This window comes from Sparus aurata, chromosome 13, assembly GCF_900880675.1.
Source record: "Sparus aurata chromosome 13, fSpaAur1.1, whole genome shotgun sequence".
NCBI classification, from domain to species: Eukaryota; Metazoa; Chordata; class Actinopteri; order Spariformes; family Sparidae; genus Sparus; species Sparus aurata.
In genome coordinates this window covers 17,288,405-17,309,310 of record NC_044199.1, presented here as the reverse complement: position 1 = coordinate 17,309,310, position 20,906 = coordinate 17,288,405, and the positions used below count along the sequence as shown (strand labels likewise).

General features: G+C 40.9%; 1 protein-coding gene across 3 annotated transcripts in view; it reads right to left on the bottom strand.

The window, feature by feature from the left end:
• Positions 1-72: 72 nt before the first annotated feature.
• The window catches only part of gdpd5a (glycerophosphodiester phosphodiesterase domain containing 5a), a 29,421-nt gene continuing 8,587 nt past the window's right edge, over positions 73-20,906 (bottom strand). Inside the window, exons 3-17 of one of the 3 annotated variants that reach the window (XM_030438965.1) lie at positions 15,355-15,458; positions 15,042-15,135; positions 14,892-14,951; positions 14,689-14,787; positions 13,538-13,631; positions 12,960-13,105; positions 10,900-10,982; positions 10,415-10,565; positions 8,481-8,711; positions 7,847-7,992; positions 6,134-6,281; positions 5,628-5,710; positions 3,649-3,663; positions 3,274-3,386; positions 73-1,197 (exon numbers count right to left, since the gene is read on the bottom strand). In XM_030438965.1, the coding sequence (XP_030294825.1) occupies positions 1,106-1,197; positions 3,274-3,386; positions 3,649-3,663; positions 5,628-5,710; positions 6,134-6,281; positions 7,847-7,992; positions 8,481-8,711; positions 10,415-10,565; positions 10,900-10,982; positions 12,960-13,105; positions 13,538-13,631; positions 14,689-14,787; positions 14,892-14,951; positions 15,042-15,135; positions 15,355-15,458 (1,659 nt within the window). In that variant the 3' untranslated portion in view covers positions 73-1,105. The remainder of the gene's footprint in view (positions 1,198-3,273; positions 3,387-3,648; positions 3,664-5,627; positions 5,711-6,133; positions 6,282-7,846; positions 7,993-8,480; positions 8,712-10,414; positions 10,566-10,899; positions 10,983-12,959; positions 13,106-13,537; positions 13,632-14,688; positions 14,788-14,891; positions 14,952-15,041; positions 15,136-15,354; positions 15,459-20,906) is intronic. The other 2 variants (XM_030438966.1, XM_030438967.1) reach the window with 2 other exon arrangements.

Genomic DNA, 20,906 nt, shown 5'->3' with positions numbered 1-20,906 from the left:
TGACAACCTCAAGGTGGCGCAAGATTAGATTTTTTTTGTTACAAAATATTTGACAAAAGACAAGCTGCACACTTTTCAAAGGGAAAAGATCACTTTTATTGAACAGTCGACCTGTCTGAAGCTACAAGTGTTGTTTTAAACTAACCCTATCATTAAACTAACAGACAAAAAATACTCTTCAACATTCTACCAGTCCATTAAATTAACAAAAAGGCAGTCATGTGAAAGTTGTGATAGCTAGTATGACTATATAGTAAATCAGTCATGGCATGACAGAAAAGAGGCAGAGATAAAGATCATCCAACACAATAGACCCCCACCTCTCATGAAACTGTTTTCATGTGTGCCCTAATCTGTCCCTCACACTGAACAGAAGAGATCAGTCATAATGATGATAAATGCAAACGTAAAATATACACTTCATATGTCCAAACCCTTGAAAAACAATAAAAACATGTAAAACAACTCATATTTACATCAGTTTATGATACACAACACTGCACCTCCCGTTTCATCTGTTACAAAACAACAGTGAAGTCAATGACACGGATAAATACGACATTACGGCCTCCGCTAGCTCAACTTTCTGAGAAGGTCACTCAAGTAGATGGTAGTAACAGAGATTTCTACACATGGTAGTCAGATTGTCACCACACACACATCACCACATCTATCTAGTAATAATGTTGAATGAGTGGTAGTCATTTTCTGTTTCTACATTCAAATGGGATCTGAGGTTGAGGTCAGACGAATGTTTTCGGGACAGAAAAGAACAAATTCTGGTTTCACCTTAGACTTAGATGACCTGGTCAACAGATTCAATTCAGGCGCATCTGATTCGTTAGCTAACCCTTTAAGTAATGACAACATAGACGCACACTTCAGCCACGTGTTCCCAATGTAGATTTGAATGCTTCGTGCTAACAATACTGCACAAATGTAAGAAAATGACTACAGATGTGGAGCTTAGGTTATGTATTCATGTGGTCATCACTTCCAGGGTGAGCTGACTAACAGTTCAGTACTCCCTTTTTATTTCTGATACGTCAGTAGAATCAACTGAGACTAGCGTCAGAGGTTTTCCAGCCATGGCAGTGTGCTCCGTTCAGCGGCTGGGGCCTCCATGAGAGTATCTCGCATAACCGTTCTCAGGGTAAAGAGAGAGCTCCTCTGTACTGCTCAGTCCATTGTTAAGTTCTGGAAAAGAGGACACAAAAATATTGATGATGCGCTGAAAAAACTGACATATTCTGAAATATATATTGCTAAAATAAACATTTTGAAATATTGGTCCAATCTGGCACACTGAACCATTTATTTCCGAGCTCACCACAAGATGTTTCACTAATGTCTTCACACTGGCTGCCCATCCAATTCCGTATATGTTTCAAAGTCATTGTAATCCCATTTACGCTGCCTATATTAAAGAGCTACTGCTGCCACATAACACAACTTGGTCTCTGATAAAATCAGCTAAAGGCCCATTTGTTCAGGCATGTGTTTGCTTCATTTGCTTTCTTTGTTTGTGCGCTGCCTAATTTTTTTTTTTAGCCGGCTGTTTGCTTTTATTGTCCGTCGCTCCATGTGTTTGTTTTACTTTCTCTATTTCTTTGTGAAGCTCTTTGAGACATCTGTTCTTGAAAGGTGTAATATAAATAAGCTTATCATTATTGTGTTTTATTCAGCTGGAAATGATTTAGTTGGATTACATTGGTAACAGCTGGTATTCATATGGTACCATCAGATCTGTTTGTCACTGACGACAAAGTAAATGAGTGCACTATTTAGAGCAAAAAGAAAAAAAACCCAATTTTATAATTCTGGCACCCCCAAGTGGTAGTGTCATCAAATCATAAACTCTTTTTTTCAGGCTAGGTGTGAAAGTCACAGGATCCATCCCATTACCTACACTTGAGATATTTGCAGGTGGTCAAGTGGTCAATGTATGTGTGTGTGTTGTGTATTCATGTATGCATTCCGGTGACCAGGGTACAGGTATGTGCAAGAGGGAAGAAGAAGAGGGGGACAAAAAGGGAAAAGAGAAGAAGAAAAGTCTAATGGATGTTTAAAAAAAGGGGTCATTAAGAAAGAGAGAAAAGAGAAGAGAAGAAAGATGCAACATTATTATTATCGCTATTAAAGGATTACCAGCTGATTGTCCAGTGTTTGCTCACGGATAATGTGGTTATTACTGAATCCAGCATGTCATTAACTTCCGCTCCTTCATTTCTGTTGATTATTGTCCATTTTTAAAACAAGCATCTAGATGCATTAAGCCAAAGTGTAAAAAAAACAGAAAAACATTAAAAACATAATAACAAAATAAACAAAATGGCTCCATATGTAATCCAAGGATCCAGTGGCTTCAAGATCCCAAATTGATTTGAGAAGATGTTATTTACTTTACCCTTTCTTAAACTGAAATCTTCACTGTAGCCGCTAAGCCAAAGGCATTAGCAGTTAGCACGCACCCCCATCCGAATTGGCTGCACGTTCGAGGGTGTAAATCAAGTTGCGATGTCAGAGACTTCGATTAAGCCGGATGAACTGTATGGAGCCATTTCATGTTTTTTTTTTTTTTCCATTTAAAAACAAGTCCCCAGGTACTTCACTTGTAAGGGAGAATGCTGCAACGCTGCTTTGCTGTGAAGCTCCAGAAATGTTTTGTGAACTTTGAAACTACACCTGACTTTTCATCAGCGAGTGGGTCAGCAGATTCATGTTTTTGGGTGAACTGTTCCTTTATAACACACAGTCTTCTCGCACTTTTACATATTACTGCTGTTCTTTGGACATCCGATCTATTGTAATCAAACTACTTCCACACTGCTGATGTTGCTGCCCCTTTTGAAACTCACTCCACCATGGAGCCGGCAACAATGTTAATCTCTTCCTCTGCTTCTTTTTTTTTTTCTTTTTTAGGTTTCATGGCAGCTGGCATTCAAGATGTTGCATTATTACCACCCTCAGGTTTTATTCTCCCTTAGTGCCTATTCACTTTAAAGGCGTCTTTCATTCACTTTCAGCCATGTTTGCTGTTACATTCAAGTACATTCAAAATTACACCGCTGTTTTCCTGAAAGATATGATATGGCAGTCCCCTACGTGGTACCCAAAACTGCAGGCGCAGTGTATTTGGAAGAATTGGACAAACTTGTCTTTTAAGGACGTATTGCAATATTTCCACCTGGATTTTATACACACATGCTTCGTCTGTCCAGTTACAAGCCAAACTATTTTTGTTTGCAGGTGTGAATGCGCTCAGAGCTGCACCTGAGAGTATGAGCTTCTCCTTCATGATGTTGACGTCACGGCTGGTCCGATGCGACACGGCGCTCAGCATGATCTGTTCTGGGTTATAGTTCTGCATCCCACTCATCTTCCACCTGGTACAGCACACACAGATACAAACCACAACAGCATTACCGTGTCATCTAACCTGGTAGTTCAGCAGTTGTGCTGCCAGGCTGGGTCTTTAAGATACAGATGCACAAAAAGTAAGACCTACATTTAATGCCATGTCTAAGAGGTAAACAAGAACAGTGGAAGAAAAAGGAAGGATTTGGCCTTGGGGTGTCAGGCAGAAAAAAGCACAAGGAGGACAGACAACAAGGCAGAAACAAAGGCCAAGGCAGTCGCAGCAGTTACCTGATCATATGATAGCTGACAGATGCCAGGGGCGGCGGAGGAAGGTTGCATGCAGATCAGGCAGAGCACAGGACAAAGTAAGAATGTCAAAGGAGAAGGAGAGAAAGAGAGGACAGAGAAAGAACACAGCACAGAGGGAAAACATGAAACATCCAGAGGACAGCAGACAGAAGGAAAAAAGGAAAAAAAAAATAGAAAAGAAAGAAAAGAGCAGAATCAACAGTCAGTGAAGGAGCGGCAGACTGAACGAGGCCAGAGCTCAGCTCAGGTCCAGTCACACTCAGAGGAGGGTTTACATTCAGCTTCTTTACATGGGAATGTTAATACATACAGATATGCGTGTATATATAGTGCTGCTGCTGATGATAACATAAACATCAGTTTTGACTGAATAATCATAATCAATCAATCAACATAATCATTTAATAATTGAATGTAATTCTTTTTTTACCACTGTGTTTAATAAAGCATGTACAATAATTATATTTATATGATAACAAGGAATATGCCACTGTACAGTGAACAAAAATAAGACCTCGTGATTTTTAAAGGGTCAGTTCACCCAATAGAATAATAAAAATGCACAGGTTTGGAGACACACAACTCTGGATTTTCACTGGAGCTAATTTTTACTCGATAAATAGTTCAGTTGAAAACAGTTGAATGTAGTGATCTGTGAATCATTCAGAATAAAAGTGACGCTGTTTCAACAAAGACGCGCTGACGTTGAATATAAAATGTAATTTTTCAATGCTGTATGCAACACAAATGAAACGGCCTTCACTTGCGTTGGGTGTGACTCGAGTACCTGTATCTGCTCTAGAGGAAAAAGGAAATGTGTTTTTTCTTCATTCTCCTTGTAATTTAGGTAAACTTTACAGACCCATTAACTAAATCACTAGTTTCCAACCTTTGGGGCTAACAACCCCCCCATCATAGGTTAACATTTTCTTACTCTTAACTCTAATAATACATCGTACCCAACGTCAGGTAAGACTTTCAAAATAAAGCCTGTAGACAAAATGGACAACATACCACTATGACCTTTGGAATGACATCAACAATACTTGGTTAGGATAAGGATAAGATCGTACTTTGTGTTAAAATAACTGGGTTCAAGTTATGTAAGTGACGTCAGTCAGGTCATGTAACGTAGTGATGTGTGTCGCTTACATAACATCAGATACACTATTTATGTACATAACTTTACTTACATAACTAAACTTCTGACTCAGACTTTTTTTGCTCTTCATACCTCTGCACTAGAGAGGCGCTTCAAGAAGTGACACTGGGGGGGGGTAACCACAGCATCAAACTACGAAGCATATGGCCAATGAGCAGGCTGCTGTGTTTGACATGTTGGGAGCTAGGTCAGGCTGCACAGTTTATACTACCTTAATGGAGGAATAATATTTTGCTTTTGTTTTATTTGCATTATTTTCACAGGCCTAAAGGGGTGAAGTTATCCAGTAACATGTGATTACCAGAAGGTTAATTATTACAAAAATGTGTCTCTCCTGTTAATTACCTCGTGACCTGACCCCTGGATTGGAAACCGCTAGACTAGACTAAATTGTGTCTCATGTCAGTATAACAAACACACTTATAATTGTTTACATTGTTTTCATTGAGTTTAACTAACTTTTGTTGGTTTATACTTTTCATTCATTAGCAGTTAAGTATGTACTTATTGACAGTTAACTATGCCTTTTTCCGCTACCACATCTAAAGCAGGAACAATGCTTTATTAAGGTTAACACGTTTTAAATTATGGACACTTATAACAAGGACCTTAATATAAAGTGTAACCATGCAATACTGCTTATTTAGACTACCCAAGGTGGGAGAATAAATGTAGTGAGTCTTAAATGCCTGTCTGTGTTGGATATTTCCATGACAAGTGCTTATGCATTACAGCTGAGGGCTGCATTTATCAATGTTCATCTGTAACTTTCGGCATGATCACAGTCCAAACTTACTTCTGAAAACAGAAAATCCCTATGACTATGATGAGGGAGAGCAGGTCTGATGAGATCCATATGAAGTTGTAAGCGTTCTGGCTCTGCAAGACAAGAGAGAGAGAGAGGGAGAAAAAGTAGTTTCCAGTTACTGCCAGTGGAGGTCACCATTAACATGCATGTCTCCTGAAGCTAGAACCAGGCTCTGACTAAAGCTAAAGCCTGCTGGACAGCTGCTTTTTTACTTCAGATCTGTGCCCTTGTCTCAATCTGTCCCAGACTCTTTCCCAGGGTCCTGTTGTTCTCTAACGCCACGCTGGGCTGAAGTCTGCCGCTGAGCCCCCTCATATTTCTCCGCGTCCTTGCCCTCGAGTCTTGCTGGGCCCTCGTCAGTCTCTGTCCTCTCTCCTGCTGTCCTCTCGTCTCGCTGTGTGACCTTGTCTGTGAGTGTGTGTGTTTGTGTGTGTGTGCGTGTGTGTGTGTGTGTGTGGTGTCAGATGAGAGACAGAGAGAGGAGAGCTGTTTACCATGAGCCAGATGGGGTAAGGCACCTTTCGGAGGACTTGGGGGGCATCAGAGGACACAGAAGGCACCCCGCTACACCACAGAATGGAGTAGAGCCAGGGCTCATTCACTGGGTAGACAGTCACACTCACGTTATTGGCCAGATACTCCCTGGGGGAAGGAAAAATACATGTCAGCACTGGAAAAAAAAGGTTCCTTTTCTCTCAGTTCTAAGCTCCCTTTGCTCTTAGCACACACAATATTGTCACTTTTAGTGTTTTGCAAAAATCAGGAATATGGGACACTGCGAAGAATTGAACCTAATATATTCCATCTGTGTCCCCGATAGAGGCAAAGTATGTGTTTAAAGGGTCATAACAGTGTAAGTCTGATATTTACCCTGTCTTTATAAAGGCCACGAAAACAGAATAGTTACAGTTACTTCACAGGAGTGTTTGAGAGTATTTAACTAGTTTGTATCGCTGCTTGGTAAAAGGGGGGGTGTGTACACAGTACAGCTTTTGCACACCTGAGGACTGACAGGTGCATAAGAGAAGACCAAGGGCTCAAACATTAGGAAAATCAGAAAAATAAAAATTGTAATCATAATTCAGCAAATCCACTTTACCTTGATCAAATCCGATTAACTGTGCTGCAAAAATCTGCAAACGACCCCACAACTATCATCCTGCTTTGAATCAAATGGTGACAAAATGTCATCAGTACATAGAAATACGTTATGTCCACTTCACTTGCAATTCAATTTAATGACAACAAGGTTTCGGCACTCAGACCTTCATCAGGTTATCTTCAATGAAAACATGTTGAAAAGGTTATGTCAAGAAGTGGACAGCGTGCAGCAGTTTTTTTCCTCACAAATTTCCGATGAAAGTTTGACACATTTGAATCCAAGTAGGATGAAAGTTGTGGGGTCGTTTGCTGATTTTTTTGCAGCACAGTTAATCAAATTTGATAAAAGTAAGTTGGATTTGCTGAATTTTGGACAGGTAAAAATCTTAATAAAGAGTAAGAGTCATTTTGTTGTATACTTTCAAATAAGGATACCGTGCAGAAGAATGAGAGATATTCTCCACTCATTCCTCTGTCAAAAGCTGGTGCCTACATTACCCACACATGGTTCGGGTTTTTGTTTTGTGATTTCCTGTTTTATGTTGAAAGCTTACCCTCATATCTCACGTTTTACTTTCCAGTTCCTCTCTTTGTCTGCTTCCCCACCTTTTTTCCTGTGTACATCTGGGTCTCATTAATGAACGACTGCTGGTTTATTTAGGCCTGTGCTGGTCTACCTGCCTTTTGTTGCTTGTATTCCGAATTTGGACTTTTAATATCAGGGTTAATCAAGTGTGCTTTAATCTTTCATTAAAGCACACTAGTGTACTCTGGACGTACAAAAGGCTTTACACAGCTTAATATTACCCAACACCTGAAAACATATCTTAATGTTTCAAACTGGTGGAGTTCCCCTTTAATATCACATCTGTGATGCTTTGGAGGAGGTTTTATACTGCTCCACTGCTTGTTCCCACCTGGCTATTTCTACATCCACTCAGCCAGCTACTGACCAAGTCAACGAGCCTCAGCCGAGACGTCACATTACTCACACAGGAACATGTACAACACTTAATATTAATCCAGAATTATGAAGGCGTTGTGCTCCCTCCTAGCTCCTTTGCGACTTTTTTCTTTCCTTGTTGCAGGGCAGTATTTGCTCTTACTGTATGTCTCTGTGGCTGGCCTTGCTGTAGTGGAGGGTCAGGCTTGTTATTCCTCGCTGCCTTATCTCTTCCACCGACAGCTTCTCATTCGCGGCCTGCTGAAGCCCTCGCACCCTCCCCCTGTCCGTGTCGGGGGTCCACGTCACCTGGCACAAACACATATCACGTGGAAAGACCCGGATCAGACAGAATGCGGGATGTGCTTCACATCCAGAGATGTTACACTTTTATGGTAAAATGGTGCTACTTGTAGAATTAAAAATATGAATATAAATCTTAGTTTTTTTTGTCAAATATGCAGTCAGACTGCATTCTATAACCCATTTCTTTTTGGTGCTTTTTATCCTTCTGTTTGAACTTTTCCTTGGCCTTCCACACTAGGTAGGCTTTCCTTTCAATTCTCGCAGCAGTTTGCGCCCAAAAGAAAGGTACCCTCTCACTGTTTTGTTGCCAAAATCAATCCTGTAAATTCCCCAGGGTATCTCCATTGAAACACACTATGTAAAAATCAGCATACCAACTGAAAACACCAGATGTCAATCTTAGTGACAGCTGGTAATGCATTAGGGTAACCATACTACAAGCAGCACCTTTACTCTGAGTGATATTGTAGTATTATTATGGAGGGACCTACAGTCCTCACCCTCTTCTGGGAAATCCCCGATTTCTGCACAGCCCACAGTGTGTCCATGAACCAGTTCCGGCTGCGGGGGTGCTCTGGCAGAGGTTTGCGGATGTTGAGCAGTGCGGAGATGTTGGCCCTGGACGCCAGACGCAGCATTTCCGTCAGACTGCAAACGGTCTGGTTGCCAATCCTGCTGCGCTCCCTGGCTGTCAGTGTCTCTACTGTCCAGTAGGGGTCACTCTGGATGAAGAGGAAAGCAACAGAAAGGCAGGCACTAAGATACAACATCCACTACTCTCATGTAGAGTGGTTTACTGCAACATGAAATTAGATCGTGACTTTTGTTATTATTTTTCTTCACTTCACCAATTACAAATACAGTTTGTTGTCTAAGGATTTATTTATCTTTAAAATCAGCATTGTTCCACTGCAATTACATTCCGTAACCTAATTTTGCAACATTGGAAAATGTACTGCTTTCTATGGCATAGATTTATTTTAACCCTCATGTTGTGTGCGTTTCATGTTAAACATTTTGTGTTCCTGGTCAAAAATGACCGGTCCATTCAAACTCATCATAAAAACTGTATAATACATATATTATCACTACTTGTTGTGTTAGATCTTTTTATCAACTTCAGTTCTTGTGAACATTACAAGTTTTGAACTTCTATTTGTTATTTATGGCCTGTATACCTCACTGATCTGAGCGTATACATCTTGAATTCGAGTTCTAAAAAGCATAATTTCTGGATTATTTTGACTATAGAAAATAATCAGATGAAACATAGTATATTGTTTATCACAGACTACTTAGGGTCAAAGTTACCAAGGACATTTGTTTTGAAACCATTTAATTTTTTTATACAGTCACATAAAGTAACACTAGTCGTGTTCCCGGTCAAAGGGTTAGGTGGGTCTCAGGTGGGGATGAAGACCAGGATAAATTCCCATTCTTTGACCTGAATGTGACAGCAGCCTCAGCATGGCCATCCTCTTCATCACTGGATTCCTCCCCTTCAGTTAATTCTTGGTCTGGATTATATTCTGTGTCGTCTTCATCTTCTGACACTTCCTACTCTAATCCATCCTCACTGTCAGTTTCCTGGCCTCTCTCCTCCTCACCAGTGTGGTGATCACATATGTAATCAATAGCCTCACTTATGGTATATCAACGTGCCATGGTGCTGCCACACAATGAACTGTGAGCAAGGCCTCAAAAAAGCATTTATATAGGCTACCAAAGCTGCGAGAAAAGTTCAATATTATTGAAACAATGTTCCAACAACTTTCTGAGAACAGGTGTTTTCCCGTGGGAGAGAGACTCTACTGGGCTAAGGTTCCCGTGGTGGTTGCCTGGGAACCAAGGTGTGTGTGTGTGTGTGTGTGTGTGTGTGTGGTATGTGTGTGTGTGTGTGTGTGTGTGTGTGTGTGCATGTGTGTGTATGTCCATATGACAAATGAGGATGTACCTGAGATCAGTTTTTTACACTAATTGTAGTCTCCCCCATTCATTTCTAATGACTGGTCATTTTTGACCGGGAACACCAAGAGTGTACAAAAGTTGAACAAAATACACAAAATTGTATGCAAATAAATAATATTCATTTTGTGTGTTGAAATCCTCTTTGTGGACAAAGTCATGGACTCTTAGGTCAGTCTGATCAAATTAAGTACATTTTTCAGAGATAAAACTTTTAAATCGGACAGATTTGACCGGAACACAACATAAAGGTTAAGCATGTTTTAAAAATGAAGGTTTCAGTGCATTTAGGTATGAAATGATATTCTGAAAAACATTCGGGGAGAAAAGTTTGTTCCACTTTATGCACCAGCTTTTTGAGCATGGTGAATGATGTGGCGTCAGTGAAGAGGGAAAAAATGCTCTGATGGAATCTGCATTAACAAACCAGGGTGAGCAGAGGTGAAGTGGATTTCTGTACCTTCAAAAACCACTGTCCTGCGTTCAGAGAGCGAATCTCTGTCCAGTTGAAGAGAGAAGCATCATCGAGCTGTCTGGCTGGAAAGATCTTACTGACGTCCGTGGTTCGTCTCAAGGTGCGGTCTCGCATGAGGAAGGGAACTCCGTCCACACTGGAAGACGCAGAATGGTCAGCAAATGTTTTGACTTCACAACTTCAATTATGATGTGGCATATACTTTGGTAAAATGAAGACAATAATTGTCATCAACATCAAAAAGCAGAGATGGCACGAGAAGAAAATCAACTAAGACTGATTCTTTCAAAGATGCGACACCAGGTTGGGTGAAGAAATCCTACAATATTGGTCTGCATCTCTCATTAAATATACATTTTTCTACCAAACAAGCTATGTATTGGTGAGATCTATGTGGAACTTCAGATTATACTAAGTTCATTCATTATAATAACCCAAGATTAAAATGTTCTTAGTGTGTTGTTAACAACCTGATGGCGACGTCTGCCTCCAGGGAGCTGGCTCCGTGCTGCAGGGCTCGGTTGAAGGACACCACGGTGTGTTCTGGAGCCAGCTAGAGCAGAGAGGAGACAGACAGGAGGACACTGTCAGTCACAGTGTGTAGAATACACACATCACAGGTGAGGGGCAGAAATATAAAAGACAGAGTTAAAGTATCAAAAGTCCAAATTAAGTACCGTGCCTAGTTATTTATCATGTATCTATTCACCACACATGGTTTACTTATGTCAATTATTTTCATAGTTAAGTATTAAAACCTCCCAATTCCAAAAGAGAGAATTACCACAATTACCAATATTAAAGGAACATTCCGGTGTAAATTTAATCTGACACCGAGTAAGACCCCCCCCTCGAGAAATCAAGTATCTAGCTTATGTAGTTTTAGCAACCTCAGAGAAGACCGCACGATGACAATACAGTGCACATAGTTCGAGGCATCAAACATCTGCTAGCTTTGCCGGATTTCTATTGAAGCAGCTCCAGCAGCTCGCTTGTTGTGGGGAAGCCCTGACGAGTCGATTACTGAGTGCAGTTAGAAATGCTCAATTCCGTTCTTTTCCCTGTCAGCTCTCGATAATAACTGTTATAAACTAGCAGGCAAGACACATATGAACTTTGATTGCATTTCCATAGAGTAATAATCATACATTTTCATCTTTGAGCTGCGGAACTCTACTGCACTCGGTAATCGACTCGTCAGGGCTTCCCCACAACGAAGCAATCTGCTGCAGGAGAGTTGTAAATTGTGTTGTCTTTTCAGTAGAAATCCAGCAAAGCTAGCAGATGTTGCCTCGAACTATGTGCAGGGACCCTATTTGTATTGACTGCAGTGTATTGTTAACGTGCGGTCTTTTCTGAGGTTGCTAAAACTACATAAGCTAGCGGTCGGCAAACTTGATCTCTCGAGGGGGAGTCTTACTCGGTGTCACGGTGTGTTACACCATGGATTCAATTTACGCCGGAATATCCCTTTAAGTCAAAACTGAAGTTCAGATTTTTGTTGTTTTACATTAATAAAACAAATGCTATTCTGTAGAAAAAGGCGTATATAACTTCCATGAAAACACTGTGGTAACTACGAAACAGAGAGATAAAGAAATGAGATTAAAATGGACAAACAGCCAACTAGTCCTCTGACGCTGGTGAGGTAGCCATGGCAATGTACCTTTACATTTGAATGTATACATTATCTTGTGTATGTGCTTTTTTTTTTGTCTTTAGCCACTTCGGAGTGAATTGCAATACAATTCCAAACTGATACATATTCAGAAGAGCTCTAGTTTCCAATAAATTAATCTCCATATTTCTGATAACGCATGGTCTATTCTATCATCTGGATGTGATCGGTCTGCGATTGTGTTTGTAAAATCATCAAAAACAACTGTGACTTCGGGGGACAACAATATCTGAATCGTTTGGTTGGTTCTGATTTGGTGTTCTTAGTCATAAAACAGATTCATAGTTCTGTGATTCCTGAGAAGCTCCCCACAGCTGAGGTGCTTTGCAGGGAGATGAAAAACCAGGCATCCCTTGTGATCCATGTCTTTTGTGTGTACTGCAGGTGTGTGTGAGTGAGTGTGTGTGCCTTTGGAGGGCAGGAGAACACTGCTCTGAACATCCCTGTACATTTGTTTATGGCCAGTCATCTGGAACAGTATTTGCTTGCCCAGCTGTGAGATGGCAGTTCAGGGTGTTGTCGGCTCTCATGCTTACTGAGCCTGATAACAGTAAGCTCGTGTGCTGCAGCTGAACACCACACTGCTGTGTGAAATATACTGTAGTGCAGAGGCGTGGACACACTCAGTCTGCGAATGTAAAAATGTACCATTTGATCCATCAGTACGGGATGTTGAGGTAAAAGAAAATTCTCCAGAATTATGTTTGTACACTTGTATCCAAAGAACCAGCAGGAAATGGACACCTGACAGGTCTTGGCAGAGACTACACGTAGCTCTTCCCACAGAGCTGCAACATCTATTTGAACAATTAACTGGATCAGACAGTGAGGTCTGGCAAAGCACCAGCTCACCATAGGAGCTCCCCGCCGGCCAATGATGTCTGGTCGAGGTTTGAGTCTGTGGCGGTCCATGATGCAGGGGCAGTTGAACGTGAGCGGCACCAAGTAGAGAGCGACGAGGACGAGGGCGTAGACCAGCAACACCATGATCTGGAAATCTGAGAGGTGGACGGAGGGTTTTGAGAGTCATTTCTTTGACTTTTCATCTCACTACATCGAATAATTGTGAGAAATGAAAAAAAATAAATTTAAAAAGGAGAAATGTTTAGCTTTGTCTGTGTTGGTTTGCACATTTGTTAATCTCCTTCCTATAATAAGCTAATACTGGAAAATTCATACAAATACAAGAAAACACTTGAAAATGAATTGTACACACCACACAACATTTGAAATATCAAAAATATCCACATGCTGATACGAATAAGTATAACTGAGTTGGTTGATCAGGTACAGATAATGCTGCGCTTGTACATCATAAAGAAACGCTCTTCTTCGCCCCTCCCCGCTCTGCGTAAGCCAGAGAAATCTAAATCTTAAATCTGTCCTGGTGATGACAGGAACCTTTACCTGAACTACAGGTCAACACTTACTGGATCTCTCCCTGCGAATCACGTATCCAGCTATCAACCAGCTGACAGCTGTGACTGTTGCCAGGGCTCCAATGTGCAGGAAAGGTGCAGTGGCCTGGTGACAAAGCAACACAATATAAAACACCTGTGTTATTAAAACGAGTTCAACTCTGTCAACATTTAGATAACAAAGAAAATACACCAGAAATAGATACACAGTGTGTTGATCAAAGCCCTTTTAAGTGTGTTATTGGAGAAATAGAAAGATAATTATGTGAGGAAAGGAGTTTAACACAGTTCAGCAACTTCACAACAGCTGAGGCCTGTCCAGTGCTCCCAGAGTCTAGAGGCAATCTGGCATCAGGAGAGACTTCAGAAATATGGTACGAGATGTTGGTTTATTCACTTTCAGTGTTAATTCGCTTTCAGCACATTTTTAGACACGATGCCTCGTCCTTGCCAATTCACAATGCAGCAGTTCTTTAACAACTCAAATGTTGTTTCTCTTGTCGTTAATATGTACAATATGTCAGTTTGGACTGGATTTACATTACCATAACAACCTAATTGAGACCACTCTTGCATCTGGTGTATATCTGGTTACCTTAGCTAAGCATCAAGAGTGAAAACAGGGAAGATACAGTTAGCTTGGGTGTATATGAGGCAAAAAACATCTGCAGGCCAACACCAGTAATGCTCACTAAGTAGGTGGTTTACAGGACATGATATATTCAGGACTTCTTGGCTGGGAGCAGTGACTTAACTTCTTTGTGCTAAGCTAACTGCTAACCCGCTAAATTCAATTGCTTGCTAATCATCTGTCTTTTTAATGGGAAGTTTTATACGGGGTACTGATCTTCTCAGCTAAGATTTGGCAAAAATGTTATTTCCCAGAAAAATATAACTATTCCAGGGAAGACTGGACAGGAAATAACAAAGACGAGTAAAATTGAAAAATCAGATGACTTAACCACCCAGGAAAATTAGTGATTTCACATGCGATCTTTTCTTAGTTGTGTATCTTAACAACAAATATCACTTATGAAATCAAAATCCCACTCGAAATCCATCATTCAGAGGATTCATTTGAATAAAAGTGGAGAAAGTCATGCTTGGAAACAGAACAACAAAACACAAACATGCAGTCAGCTTCAAGTCATTCTGACTCTAACCTGCAGTGACACAAACAGGATGTCCCACTCGTCTCTCCATATGTCATCAACAGTGATAACACCAGAGATGGTGGTGAGCAGCGTCGCCGACACTCCAATCTGTAGAGACAAAATGGACATCGACAAGGTCAGATTTTTATCATGACTGTGTGTATGGAGGAAATACTTGGTAAATAAAACTGAAGATGTGAATCTCCTTGCACCTTGTGAACCCAGTACAGGTTCAGCTGCTGGCCCAGGGATATGTGGAAAAGTGCCAAGATCTGAAAAAGAAGCAAGATTCAGTGAGTTGTATCATAACTGAACAAAAACGCAGATTTGTAAACATTTAAGGGTTTGTAAAAGACTGTTACCAATAAGAATGTGATGTAGCTGAATCCCACAGTGGTGGAGGCGAGGAGGGGGATCGTCTCATCCTTCCACACTCCGGAGCGGTTGTATACGGACCTGCAGTGTGAAAAGTTAAAGTTTGACTGATCCACGCTGATACCAAAACAAGTCCATTCTTGCCAAAAAGGCCTCAGCTATACAGCCTAGTACCACCAAGAACACTCTATACAACCCTGATGTGGTAAGTCTGCATCCAGCTGTTCACAACCTCGTCTGGAAAAAGTTTTATTTTTGGTCACAATGTATCACAGTCACGTAGTAAGACAAATGACTCACAAGTTGAACTCGTTGAAATCATTTTGAGCCACCGACCAGAAGTAGGCCCAGAAGAGAAGCAGAAGGAAAGAGCTGCACAAGATGATGAACCATGTACACTCCCACTGCAAAGGTAAACACAAATTAGCAGTGACAATCACATTTTAATCTGAACATCATGTATCGAGTATCATGACAAAAACAGACATTTTATTGTTGGTGCTTTAGTAAAACGCAGCCTGTTTCATGATGAAAACTCTCCTGAAAAAAATGACATGAGTCGTTTCTTTTGGGTGCACTGTTGATAGTGCAGCCGGCCACGGGACCTGAAAAATGTACTGATCCTCACTATCAGTCTGGCTAATTCTGGAGTGAATTTCCTAGCTATGCAAGGACCTGCAAATAAAATTGCAATACCAGAGAAAAAAGGAAGACAAAAAGTGTGTGTTGCTTGTGTTGATGTTTGGGAAGCACGATGGTGATTTTTTCTGCCAATGCCAATAACCGATAATAATTTCACATTTTTGTATTTAAAAAATAAGCTGATTACTCTGCTACAATTGACTTAACAAGTGCACTTGCATTAACTGCAATTTGGCTTTGTATTATAGGCTATCATTTCTTTATCTGCCGATAACCCATTATGTAAATTTTCCATTATTGGGGCCGATAATTTCGGTTATATATCGTGTATCCCTAGTTGATATGAATGAAGTATACATTGGAGGCATCAGGGGCCCAGTCATTTCTGTGGGTGGGCCTGCAGATGACTATGTTAATGCAAAGGACGGTAATAATGACCACACACTGCAGGTCCCGTCAGCTGAATGGCGCTATAGCGACAGTCGGACCATTTATAAGGGCAAATATTGGACTTATATTCAGCAGAGATCAAATGAATGATATTCCGTAAAGGCCAGATGTGTACATTAGCATCTGTTTGCTCACTCGGTTACCAAATCAACTTCAAAAGGTGATAACATGTCGATATTGTGTTCACAGCTTCTTACTGTTGCGTCCAAGTGGCGGAAAATAATTAATACAGGTTTAAAGTTGTTTTTAAAGGCATAGTATGCAGGATTTGTCGGTTGCTGTTTAGGAACATACAGCATGTAGGAGAGAGACGGTTTGATTGTTGAGACTCTTTCCTCGATACTTTGCCAGCCACCGACCCAAAACATTGGACTCGGGAATGACAGTCAACAGTCAACCATCTTTCTCTCGAATCTCTGACGCCCAGGAATGTCCCGAACACAGCAAATATTTGGATTTTTTTTGGTTTGAGATCCTGTTGGCGGCGATATTTTCTTTGTTCCTTAGGCTGACGACCAAGTTCTTCTATGTTCTAGTCATGATGACTTCCTGTTATTTTTCCATAATATCACAAGGACAAAAACAGATGTTTAGAATAGCATGCTGTATGTATACTGTGAGTGTTATTAAATGTTTTCTCATCAAAAGCTTTCCCACCCTTTCCTGTAGAGTCTTCCGGCTTGACATGTGGGACAAAGGTACAGAGGAGAGCTTGTGCAGCGCTCAAGGACTCTTCCCTTCAGTAGTTAACAGGATTAGGAGCTAATGCCATGTGAGGGGAGGTGTAGAGTATGATAGGCCAGTCAACAGGTCCTGTTGAGCATTGATCAGCTTTGCAGCACGCCATGCTTGGACTCACCATTTCCAGCGACTTATGTAAGAGGCTGGGAGATAATTAGCGTGCAGGTAAAGAGCAAATGGCTGCACCGAAGAAGCAGGACTTGCAAAAGGTCCCGAACCTTAACCCTACGTTCAGACAGGAATGGAGAGGCTGGGAATATGTGTCCAGGAACATCATTTAATCTGATGCAGGCAGTTAGAACATGACAGTGGAAGTGGCTGATTTCAACTGGTTTAGCTGGCACCTGGATGTCAGCCAGAACCACTTGGTCAATTCAACGATTCGCGAGTCAAATAAAAGTGAAGATAGTATCCATGAATTTTTAAAACTAGGTCAGACCCCCGCCCAAAATGTGTGATGCTTATGACTCTGGTTATAATTATAATCTATTTTTACTACTGTGTACTATAGAAGTCATCAATTTATAAAATTCCCTCATATATATATATATATATATATATATATAGAGAGAGAGAGAGAGAGAGACACCTCTTCTTAAATTCTCCACTGTCTATATGTATCTATATGCCTCGTCCAGAGACCACCTGTATGGTAGAATACATTTCCAGTTCCAGGCAGGAGGTGACGAGGGGCAAGAGAAGGGTTTAAGGTCAAGTAATCCCTGGCTGAGAAAATCTCTGAGGTGAATAAAAAGGTGACGAGGGGAAGTCTGCTACTCTCTGACTACTGTCAAAGGACTTTCAGCACTCAACTGCCCGTGTGAGCCTGCATATTCCACCTCCACCAACAGAAACCACCACTGAACAGAGGTGACATGTACAGATAACACTTTCTGTCACCATAGATGTCATTCTATATCATCATCACAATGACAGGATACTGTACATTTTCCTGAAATTGGGAGGCCTCTAAACCCTGTATAGACAGCCTTGATCACTCGATTTGCAACACTGCCCTCCATGACACAATCTAGCTAGAGGTATACAAAGAAGTTGGGATGCTGTGTAAAAATGTAAGTGAAAGTAGAACGCAATCAGAACCCTTATGAGAGAGGAGACAAACAACTTAAATCTTTCTAAATAGAGGAGTCTGTAATGTCAGACATGGTGGCTATATGTATAACCTTTGGAAAAAAAATGTGCTTTAAACCTTATTTGGAGTCAAAGTCACAGAACTTTTAAAGCCCATTTAACAGATTTGACTGGCGGACCTTTCCTACCCAATCATGATTCTATGGCTTGCTACCGATAAACCCATTCACCTTTGGAAGGTTCCAAACAGGTGTGTTTGGAGCAGTCCACAGCTTTCTTTTGTTGCTCCTGTACCAAATTCTTTGAAACGGGTTGCTGCCATCAGATTAAGGAGATACTTAGAAAACTCATTGAACTTGATAAAGGAAAACATTCAATATATTGTCTTTGTCTTGTTTTCAATTCCGAATATGTTTGATGTTGTTACACCTTTCATCCATTCACCTAAAGTGTGGGAGTTACCTCTCTATGATGTTTTCCAACCTTAAGCTGGCCACCCTCACTGTGCAGTACAAGTCACTTTCAGGGAAGCTCTGTGATATCTGACACTTCCGCCTGAGTGCTACATGGCCTTCAATGGCTCGTCCGTCTTTTGAATTACAACTGCTGGTACCCAACTTCTGACAGCGCTCATAAATCCTGATCCACAGTATGCGCAGCCTTCACCGTATGACAAACCTCTACCTCCTGGCCTGTATCAGACAAGGTCAGTGTTGGCTGAGCATGGACACTGATAAAGCAAGTGGACATGGGTGTATTCAGGATAGAAAGGGAAAACTGAATGGCTGAGGAATAGTGATGCAGTATATATATATATTTCATAACAAGTATATGGTTACATTTAAATGGACATTTAGAACAAAGTTGAACGAGAATTCAACCACTGATACCTAGTGGTTAACAAGTTGATGGAATGTCCTCTGTGAAGTTGTATGTTGCATGTTGTATCACCTGAGTGTCTCATATATCATTTTCTTATGTGTTCTAGAAGATAAAGGAAACATGAGGTGCTGATAATCAAAAAGAGCCAGTATTAACAAGGGGGTTTCATAAAAACATGCATAAATTGATTTTTCAATCAGTTAGAGGCTGCACATCAAGCTCTAAACCAAATAATGAGATGTTATCAAGTTATAAAGTTGATTTTGCAGAAGTGTTAGCAAACTTAGTAACACATTCAGTTGTGTTTCTAGGCACCAGGTAAATTTCAGTCCAAAATTCACTCTCACTCGAGCTACAATCTGGTGTCGACTGACTCTTAACAATCTTGTGATACGTGTGTAATGTTGTTCTGGGCCAAAATGCCAAGGCCACTTCAAGCATTATGAATATTTAAGTCTGTTATGTTAGAGACAGCGGCTTGATGTTACATATCCTGCCTCTTACCCCCAAAAGCCAATTAAAACAGTCCTACCAGTAAAAGAATCAGCCAGTCCTGCTGTTGCACTGACACATATGCACAGTTAAGATTCACAAAAGTTTCAACCAATTTGGTGCAGCTGCAGATGGACTCCGAATAACAAACGGAACAGCAGGAATTTACAAGATCACCAAGAAAGATGAGGTTATTCAAACATTAGACGTTCAACTCTTGCATTTGTTTAAGTGCTCTGGTTGGATGAGCTGACAGGATCACATCGTGGCACTCTGGACTAAGCTAGTTGGTGGCGTCAAACTTACTTTAAATCTTATTTTGAGGGAAAGTCCACAAACTTTTTAAGCAGGTTTTTATCAGATTTGACTGGTGATGACCACTGAAAGTGAATTTATGGTTCTGTCCCCATTGATTTACATAATAGGCTGGCCTTGTTAGTCCTAAATAGCTGTCCTGGGGGCATTGCCAAGACGGCTACCGAGTCATCAGACTTGCCTAAAGGGCCTTTGGAGAAGCAGAGGTTCAGAGTATTGATGATGTACAACAATACATAAAGCCTGGAACCCAAAGCAGCGCTGTGGTCGTTAATAATGCAGTCATCACTAAGTTACACACAGCATTTCAGAGCATGAATTCTAACCTTTCTTGCTTATGTGCAAGCACTGTGTGTGTGACTACATGCAGCTTTGTAAATGAAGACAGAGAGGGGAAAGAGGCATCTGTGTGCTTGTATTTTCCTCTTGGTCAGCACATCATCAGTGCCAGCCTCACACATTCAGCAAACTGACTAATTTATGGCTGAGCCGCTGGCTCTTTGTGATAAAGAAGACACCCAGCAGCAGTAGCTGTGGCTGCCCAGTGGGCTTCCAACACAGCTGGGTGCCTGGCTCTGCTTTCCACATCCAAACACTGCACTACTTCTGTTATTGGCTTCACCGTAAAGATCATTTCCCCCAGTTACTAGGATCTGGTCTGGGGGTTACTTAGGAATTTAATGAAAAAACAAAAGAAGATTGGGATTAAATCATCATACATACAGGGTACAAAAGAAGACTGGAATGCCATAATTAAAATGAATGGATGTGTGATGCACTTCAGGTCACTAAAGTGGAATTTTGTGCTCCCTCTCACAAAGCTTGACCTGTTTTCTGGCCTTCAGTACCACCAAAATGGAAAATAGTTCATTTATTCCTGAGGCGCGATCAGGTTTCAGCGCAGCCTCAGCAGGATTGTGTTTTCATTATAAGCCTCTGTTTTTGCTCTGCTGCCCACCACAGTAAGCTGCACGGCCACTCAATCTACTGTCTTTACATAAAAGTTTATCTACCAGATCCCTGCATACAGCATGGAAATACAGGAGAGTACCGTTTTTATCCTCTAAGACTGCAACTTAAATTTTCTTACATATCTGTTTCAACATTCCAGAGGACTGAGGATGAGTTGTAAGCCAGGTTACAACTAAGACTGCGTTAGCATTTAACAGATGCACTCTAAATACGTATGCTGATACACCTATGATTAACTTAATGACCATGGTTCTATAATAGACTAT